Source organism: Clupea harengus, chromosome 10 (genome assembly GCF_900700415.2).
Source record: "Clupea harengus chromosome 10, Ch_v2.0.2, whole genome shotgun sequence".
Lineage (NCBI taxonomy): Eukaryota > Metazoa > Chordata > Actinopteri > Clupeiformes > Clupeidae > Clupea > Clupea harengus.
The window spans coordinates 11,951,010-11,960,519 of NC_045161.1; the positions used below are offsets into that span (position 1 = coordinate 11,951,010).

Sequence of the window (9,510 nt, forward strand, 5' to 3'; positions counted from 1 at the left end):
TGCACTGGAGCAGAGTGGCTCCAGCCACCTCCTCCTCCACCTCTTCGGAAACACAGGAGGAGCAGAGGGAGCAGAGGGGAGAAGAGAGGCAGGACTGACACATGTGGCCGACACGCTAACAACAGAACCAGTGCTGGCAGAGAATAGATATTGAGCAGGCACACAAAAGACAGCTCACTGGCATGAAACACATGTAGTTTTAACATTGTACATGGTCTTGGGAGTATTTACTGGGGAAATTGGCTTTTGTAGTACATTACGTATTCTATCATTTTTCTATGTGACGAGTCTGAAGTTAGTCAGGCTCAGTACTGGTATAGAACCTGCTTAGTGGATTTCAGTTGGTGTAAAAATACTGTATAATGCTTTCTCAAGTTCAATTTTCAGGGGTCTGACACTACTGAAAGTGATTTATGTATGTCTTTATGATCTTTTCAGATCAGATATGTGCCAGATGTTTTTATGATTTATGTTTCAGTCTATTTATGTCCTTCCTGTCCTTCCTTTCCTCCCATACTCCCTCTCTTCTGACCCCTCTTCCTCCGTGTATCCCTCCCTCTCTCTCGCCCCTGTTTCTCCTCCCAGCTCCTGATGGACAAGCGAGTGGGACTGAAGCGGTACGAGGTGGACGGGAGGAAGGTGCTCTTCTACTTTGATGAGGTGAGCAGAGGAATCCCCTGTGCGTCGCCGCGGCTCTTGTTGCCCCCGTTGGCCCCTTCGGAGCCCGAGACCAAGGCCTGTCCACACACGGGCGTTTATTTTCCTCTCGTCAGGAGCAGGATGGAGGGCTGCTTACTTTGGAAGCGCCCTTGGGCCGGACTTGTTTTGATGTCACGCACGGAAGGAATTCAAACAGTTGATTGAGCTGCAGAATGGAAATGCAAAGTCTTGCAAAAGTTGCTTTTAAGAGCAACAACCTGCTGCGGACTTTGATCTCAAATGAAAGCTTTAATAGCAAAGGAGCGGGTCTTTTTGGTGGTGTTGTTTTTGAACAGGGTTCATTCGGTTGAACGTCGGCCGTGTTCGTCCTCCACCTCGCCACCCTCTGGCATCTGTGTATGGGGTTATTCTCCTCTCCTGTTTGCTGAAGTCAGGTGCAAAGCTCCTGAGACGCCTGGCATCGTGCTCGCTGGCGAGAACAGCAGGAAACCATGCCCTGGAGTTTACCTTGGCTCACCTCTCAGTCTCTCTTTCTCTCCCTTTCTCTCTCGCTCCCTCTCTCTTTCATCAGATTCCCAGCCAGTGCATGACGTGTGTGGCCTTCCAGGCGCTGAGGGAGTACATCGTGGGCAAGACGGCACCTGTGCCCGTCAAGGTGTATGACTACTATGAGCCAGGTGCGACGTGCGTGTGAGAGTCAAGCCAGCGTGGCCGAGTCTTCACTCAAACAGCTCAAAGGCCACGGAAACAGTGAAGATTAATGGCAGCATGGAATGGGATATTAGTTTCAATATATCAGAGATGATCAGTCATACGGGTTGTATTGTGCTTTGGACTGTTTGGAAAGGTTTTGGTTGACACTTGTAGCTTTAACTCTGTACTAACAGCTTATGTTAAGGGGTGGCATAGGTATGTACAAGTATTGGTTTTGGCACTGAAAAGATGGCATGCCGTACTACTACTTAATAATGTGATAAATGGTTTCCATTCTGAATGAATGCTTTCTGACAGCACATATGAAAGATTGGTTTTGCAAGATTTTGGAAAATGTTACGATACAAATGTCACCTCCTAAAAAACCTACACAAGTGTTACAAATGTAACATTGCATTAATCAACTCGGAATTATGATATTCAGTTCTGTAAGGAAATTTGTTAACTTGATTTTGTGTGTGTGTTTATGTGTGTGTTTATGTGTGTGTGTGTGTGTGTGTGTGTGTGTGTGTGTGTGTGTGTGTGTGTGTGTGTGTGCCTGTGTGTGTGCCTGTGTGTGTGCCTGTGTGCCTGTCTGTGTGCCTGTCTGTGTGTATGTGTGTGGTGCAGCATTCGAGGCGACCCGTTTCTACAACGTGAGTGAAAGCAGTCCTCTGGCGCGGGAGCTGTGTGACGGTCCCACCTGCAACGAGGTGGAAAGCTCCAGTAACCAGTGGACAGGTGCAGACCTCACCTCACAACCCTCCCTATGCACTTCACATCCCAGCCCTGATCCCCAGATCCCACTGGCACATACCAGTACACACTTTATGCTCATCCACAGACACTTTGTTTATTCCCAGTAAGTCCCAGTTCAAAAAGGGCGTAGCAGATTTTTGCCAAATGTAAATGCTGCAAGAGAGGGTTTATGTACGAGTATTAGATGATGCGGTGTAGACCCACAGGCCTTCAAACTCATCATACGTAAATAAGGATGCAGAGACACTTCGTCCATCCCAGCACCACCAGTCATGTCCTTGCTCTGCTTACTCATTTTAATGGTGTATCAGTGGGGCCCTTTCCAGAGAGTTCAGTTGAGTCCTCTCCACAGAGCCTGTATGAAAGGTACAGGGCATATGACACAGTCCTCCTGGCTGACTTCTCCTTTCCCATCAGGCTTTGCGCAGAGCAGCTCGTGTAACAGTGTGATGGGCTGCCCGGAGGAGGAGCGCTTTGAGCGGTGCACCTGCTACCGGGACTGTGGCTACGACGGCGAGCCCGTGTGCGGCTCGGACGGCCAACTCTACCAGAACCAGTGCCAGCTGGAGGTGTCCGCCTGCCGTAACAACACCCGCATCGAGCAGGTGCCCCTCAGCCAGTGCCCACAGAGTGAGTATGCCACCCCGTCACCAACCCACCATCCTCCGTCAGCACCAGACGCTGCCATCCACACTTAGTTTGCACTGAATGGGTTGCCCAACTGACTGAAAACATTGACCTCTCACAAAGAATCTCTCTCTGTGGGATCAAAGCCTTGGTCACGTTCTGAACATGAAACAAGGTGTCCACAAACACACACAGTTACACACACACACACACAACTGACAGTTGTCTAGTTTAAAATATTGCTAAACTTATGACAGTCTTGTGCATTGCACATTGGGTATGTGTGCATGTGCATGTGCATGTGCATGTACAGTATGCTTGTGTATGTAAGATTTGTTTACTTCATGTCACATGCTCACTTTGAAAGATAAAAAGGTATCCACATGCACACACACACACACACACACACACACACACACACACACACACACACACACACACACACACACACACACACACACACACACACACACACACTGAGGACTGAGGAACAGCTGTTCAGGTGCAAGCTGCCTGCCACAGAAGTCTGGTGAGCAGCACACACACACACACACACACACACACACACACACACCCCTCCTCTGTGCAGGCTGATGCTCTATTACAGGGTCACTGGGCTCCCCAGATTACAGAGTGCTTTTGTGCACGGCCACTCAGGGCCCGGCCACATTCCTCTCGGACGCGCAGGCCTGCAACAAAGAGCCTTTTCTGTTTGTGTAGCACATCGGGAGAAAATGCAGGAACAAAAAAACTTGTGTGTGTGTGTGAGATAGAGAGAGAGATAGTGTGTGTGTGTGTGTGTGTGTGTGTGTGTGTGTGTGTGTGTGTGTGTGTGTGTGTGTATGTGGTATGTGTGTGTGTGTCTGTGTGTACATTTGTTTGTAACATAAACACAAGCAGGAAAAAGCAGGAACAAAAACATTTCATAATTTGTGTGTGAGTGCATGTGTTTCTAAAATGTGTGTACACTCACGCCGGCACATCAAGGGCATACACAGGGGGGAAGAAAGCTGTGAGACAACCCCCACCCCCATCACCCCCTGACCCCTGACCCCTGGCCCGGCTGCCAAGCGTTTGAAGGCGGGCGTCAGAAGAAGCTGAAGTGGGCAGGCGGGTGGGTGGTGGCGGTGGCGGCAGCCGTGTTTGTGTTTGTTTGCGGTGCTCACCATTAGGGCTCCTCGCTTCACTGCACCATCTCGGCGGGGAGCTGAGAAAACTGAGGCCATGCCAGCCAACCCATGCCAGGGGCCCCTGGCACCGCTTCCCATCTCCCTCTCCGTCTCCGTCTCAGTCTCCGTCTCCTTCGCTCCCCCTTCTCACCTAAACCCACTCACCTCATCACCCACTTAAGCTCACCTCCACACCAAACCTCCCCCCCCCCCCGCCCCCCCGTGTCAATCGCCCGTAGACGCCAATTAGCACAGTTCCTGAAGCAGGGGGGCTGAACTAATGCACGAAATGAGCCGGCTCAGTGCTTGGGCCGAAACAGGCATTTTTTTTTCTTTCGGGAGCCTGAACTCTTAGGGAGCCGGCCTCCCAGACACCGAATGTGACAAAGGGAGCAAAGTTCAGCCCCTATTCAGCTCGGGAGGCTTTGGGAAGTTCGGCCCCAATCACAGAGCACGGCTGGTGGGTTATTTTTGCAGGCTTGCAGAAACGCTCATTATGGCATTCAAACTATGAGAAGGTTTTTGGGTGCCAGAGTGTTTGTATGTGAGTGTGTGCAGAGAGAGCGGGTGTCTGATAGGGACTGATAGAACTTTGGGTTCCTTTACACGTGAATCTGTTGCAGTAATGTGTTAACCTGTGTGTGTGTGCGTGTGCGTGTGCGTGTGCGTGTGCGTGTGCGTGTGCGTGTGCGTGTGCGTGTGCGTGTGCGTGTGCGTGTGTGTGTGTGTGTGTGTGTGTCCTTGCAGTGGAGTCAGTCATAGAAGAGCAAGATCCAGCCACAGGGGAAGAATCTGAGCAGGAGGCAGTTCTTATCCACACAGGTATCTATCCCTCTCTCTCTCCCTCTCTCTCTCCCTCTCTCCCTCTCGTTCTGTCTCATTCACCTCACCCACACTCACACACACATGTGTCCTAACCTCTCATCCACCCTTCCCCCATTGTACACATACTCGCAAATGAGAGCCTTCCTGGCAGAAGACTGTTTTTGTTTGTGTGCCAGGTAAAGGCAGGTGCTGGAGAGCTGAAGCATCAACTTAGTGTGTGTATATTTGTGTGTGTGTGTGTGTGTGTGTGTGTGTGTGTGTGTGTGTATTTGGGGGGGGGTGCGGGGGGTAGTGGAACTCATGCTGTCTGTGTATTTATCTGGCCTCCCTTGGCTAGCAGCACAGTTGGTGTGTGTGTGTGTGTGGTGTGTGTGTGTGTGTGTGTGTTAGAGAGAGATGGTGGAGACTGCAGCTCACGATCTGTTCAGACTTGCCCCTCTGATATTTAGAAAAGACTCAGGAGCAGAGCTGGGACGACCCCTTCAGTCTTCCAGACTGCATACAGATTAAGCACAGATTACAAAACTTCTGTTACATGTTCATATTTGCCATTCATTACATGAGGTACTTCTAAATGCACACGCTATAAGGTCTTTGCCATATATGGACATGAAAAGTAACATTTCCTGAAGAAATTATTGAATTGATGTCAAATAGTCCATGAAAATAAAACACAAACACTGCATTTAAGAGACCAATTTAAAACTAGTGACATTTTTTGACTATGTATACGGGAATTTGGGTTGCAGTTCTTTTACACAAGAAAGATGAAAAATGTTCTAAAAAAGTGGTAAGTGAATGATGGTAGGTGTCACGTAAACAGAGAACCCAGTTGGAAGAGCGTTTGAAATGGCAAGAGGTTCTGCAGTGTTTCTGTAGCCTGTAGAAAGTGTTCTGTGATAGTTCATTGCTCTGTTAGATGGGATGGCTTTGCATAGTTAGCCAGAAAAGCCCAGAACTGAAGCTAGTGCTCCATAACGACCTTTACAGGTCTCTGCTGTTGCTTCATGGCCAATTAAACATTACCTGCCCTAGGTGTACCAGCTGTCTGCAGCTGTTGTGTGAGTGTGTGTGTGTGTGTCTGTGTGTGTGTGTGTGTGTGTGTGTGTGTGTGTGTGTGTGTGTGTGTGTGTGTGTGTGTGTGTAGTCATACAGTATATTTGTGCATGTGTTTGTGCAATCTTACAGTATGTCTGTGTCTGTGCATGTGTGTGTGTGTGTGTGGAGTGTGGTGTGTAATATATGTAGAGAAATCTTGTCTGATGTTTGTGTGTGTGTGTGTGTGTGTGTGTGTGTGTGTGTGTGTGTGTGTGTGTGTGCTTGAGAGTTTTTGATGTGGTGCTGCTTGTGTGGACTTGTCTTCTTGCCTGAAGCCTTCAGTAGCTCTTAATGGAGCTGCAGTCAAAAGGTCCCTTCAGTGCAGAGCATAACACACACACACACATGAACATACACACACACACACACACACACACACACACACACACACACACACACACACACACACACACACACACACACACACACACTTCAAATAAAACCATTACAGCATTACAAACCCCTGACCCAACCCTTCCTCTCTAAACTTCAGCGGTTAAAATACCAGTTGTGCCTTTAAAACACATGTGCTGACACCATGCGTATCACTGTGATGTGGGCCGCTCCTCTCTTCCCCTCCCCGAAGCCTTTTATCTGCAAGGGGGGAAAGCTGTGGAAACATGCCTCATACCACGGCCATTAATATGGATCAGGGCCGCACTGATCCAGCGCTGCCAGGCCCCTCCAGAAATGTGCCCTCTTATGAGCCAAATATGCAACAGGTAGAGGCTGGGGTGAAGCCTGAGCTCCTTGTGCATGTTTGTGGAAGCGAATGAAGGCATTTAGTCAGTCAGCGCGCTCGCTCACTCGCTCGCCCTGAGAGCTCACAGAGCGGCACGGTGCTGCGTGTGGACAGAGCGGCCCCTAGAGGCCAATAAGGGTAAACACTGAGTAGCCAGCACACTCTGTCACCAAGGGCACATTGCTATAGTTTTGTTATTGTCAAGTGGCTAATTTGTTTCTGTGTAATTTCCTCCTCATTCCATGTAAAAAAAAAAAAAAAAAGTTAAAGTTGGGTTTAAGAATAACTCTCACTTGGAAAAGTATAGTTTCATCAGCTTGTATTTGTTTTGTGAGGCTTTTTTCATGATCCTTCAGAGTCTATTGTTTCCTGACATTATACTGCCACCAGCCAGGTCAGTGCTAGAGTTGTTCCCTCAGCTACTATGTGAATTGTCCATCCCTGTGTGTGTGGATGTGTGAGTCTTACAGTGGAAGTAAGGCGTGATGTTGTGTGTTAATGTTGACTTCCGCCCTGCTGCAGGTGGAGAGGAACAGGGCTCCCAGTCGGAGGTCTCCTACTACTCCTATGAGTACGACTCCGACTCCGAGCCCTTCCCTGCTGAGCCGGATGCCCACTTCCTGCTGCCCGCCGAGACGCAGACGCCCATGGCCAGTCAGACGCTCTCGCTGGACACAAAGGACTCACCGGAGCGATGGTAGGAGACTGTCTCTCTCACTCTCACTCTCTTTTTCCATTGCACTTTCCTTGGCACCGTCTTTTTCATGTTATATTGTTTCTCATTTAACTCTAGGTTACTCTTGTCCTGGTTCTCTGTCCCTCTACCATCTCAGGTTTCATTCCTTTCCTGTCTGTCCTTGTACGCGCTGCTTTTGTCCTTCCTCTGTCTCCTGTTCCTCTCTCTATCTTTTTTCTATCATCAGATAACACTAACAAGTACACAGGGAGATGTCATGGTGAAACCTCTCTTTTTTTCCCTCCACAGAAACATCAATCAGGAAGCTGCCCATGTGAATCCTTCTTCTTGTATATGTCTGTGAATATGATAGTGTGAGAGTGGAGACTGGAGAGAGAGGGGGAGAAAGAGAGAGAGAAAGAGACTGACGCTGGAGCAATTCTTGGAAGGTGGTGGGTCCTGTTCGTTTGCATGCGTGTTTGAGTGTGTGTGTGTGTGTGTGTGGTTGGGTGAATGGATGTGTATATGTGTACACACACGTGTGTGTGTGAGTGTGTGTGTGTGTGTGTGTGTGTGTGTGTGTGTGTGTGAAGACTATCCAGCATTGTCCTCCTTTGCCTCTTTATCTCTCCCTCTCTTTCCATATCCCTTATCTAAGCTTTCTGCCTCTCTGGTAGAAGAAATAGCCTCTCCTGCCGTAGCTACCATTCACTGTAATCTTCCTGTAATCTAGATCAAAATAATCAAGTATTTATGTTTGTAATTATACCTGAGTTAAAAGAAATGTTTGCTGTTGTTTGTTTGTTTGTTTGTTTTTCTATCTGTGGTATTTATTTGTAGCTAGTGCTTGTGTGTGTTTTGTTTTTCTTTGCTTCTCCTCTCTGCTCTATTTCTTTCCATTGCCACACATCTGTCTTAATTTAATCTGTCTGTTCAGATATTGGCACACATTGGATGCCTTGTTTTCAAGCCCTGTGGCAAATGTGTACACCTTAAGCTTCTTACATCAGAGTTGACCCTCTATTGTAACCCTTGACCCTGCACAAGGTTAATTCTTGTGCGACGGCACTGAGTCTTGCTCCGTGAGAGCATTAAGCTGAAAAGAAACACAGAAAGATAAGCTCGGCCGAATCGAAAGCATTTGACCCCCCCAGGAGTCACCAAGTGTGCACAGAGATTGAGAGCTGGTGGGATTGGATTGGTGGGTGCAGAAGCTAGAACTCACTAAGCCTCATGACGAGACCAGTAATGTGGTCTGGTCTGGTGTTATAATGTAAATTATTCAAAAAAATTTGAGTGAATGTACGGCCTGAGGATTTAAGATACATTGCCTTTTTTTGAAAATAAGAGAATAAAGTTTGTACACAACAACAACTCTCATGTTAATGTATTCATTTGAAAAAAATCATTTGACTTTGTTGCTTCCTGAGTCAGCATACAGAATACATTCATCCCTAAGAATCATTATACTCATAGTAGTCACACGGGGCCAGAATTGACTGACAGAATGTATGCAAATATAGTGTTATGAACATAAACGTCAATAAGAATGTGTTTGTACATATGGATGGCTATGTGACATTGTACATTGGTGTTATTGCATGGACAATAGTACTGTGTGAATGCTTTCATCAAAGATCTGTGGTTCTGTTGCAATTGTCTGGCGTGGGTTCTGTTAAGGTACGCCTGTCGGCACAGTGTGCCTATGCTCTGCCATTCAGCTTGAGTGTTTGTCCTTAACACCAGAGCGCTCAGGTTACTGTGCCACAGCCAGGGGAAAGTTAGAGGCCGTTAATGTTTCATGTTATTTGCTGGTCAACATAGTAATCAACACTTTCAGCCACCAAAGCCCTTTGGCAACTCTCCTTTTACATCCCGCTTTGACAGGCTTTTGGGCACTTCTTTTGCACACATTTGCATTTCATGCCCTTAGACAAGTTGCCTGACGTGCTCATGTGTGTGTAAGTGTATGCATACCATTTATAACATTCACACTTTAACAAACTCTCCACAATAGAGGTTTGCCCCTTTTGGTAAATAAAGCACTTCCTTTCCATAATACCCACCGAAGATGTATCCCTAAAAATCTGTAATACTGGCAGCTAACCTCTTTTCATTTCAAAAGAAATGAAACTGAATATTTGTCTCCCAGTGGATTAGGGAGCATCTTTCTGAGTTCCCTGATCGAAGAGTGTAGTGTGTCCGGCCAATGAGAGGGTCACTATCACCACTGTCACGTTGCAGGGGAGCAAGCCACATAT

The 9,510-nt window shown here is 47.5% G+C and overlaps 1 protein-coding gene across 2 annotated transcripts in view; it reads left to right on the forward strand.

Annotated features, from left to right (window-relative positions):
• cpamd8 (C3 and PZP like alpha-2-macroglobulin domain containing 8) overlaps positions 1-8,623 on the forward strand; it is a 47,154-nt gene extending 38,531 nt beyond the window's left edge. Inside the window, exons 37-44 of one of the 2 annotated variants that reach the window (XR_004164504.1) lie at positions 586-660; positions 1,232-1,337; positions 1,984-2,094; positions 2,530-2,742; positions 4,656-4,730; positions 7,096-7,270; positions 7,559-7,753; positions 7,802-8,623. Coding sequence is in view for 1 of the 2 variants with exons in the window: in XM_031575387.1 (XP_031431247.1) it covers positions 586-660; positions 1,232-1,337; positions 1,984-2,094; positions 2,530-2,742; positions 4,656-4,730; positions 7,096-7,270; position 7,559 (756 nt within the window). In the remaining variant the exon portion in view is untranslated. The other variant, XM_031575387.1, reaches the window with a different exon arrangement.
• The last annotated feature ends 887 nt before the right edge of the window (positions 8,624-9,510 follow it).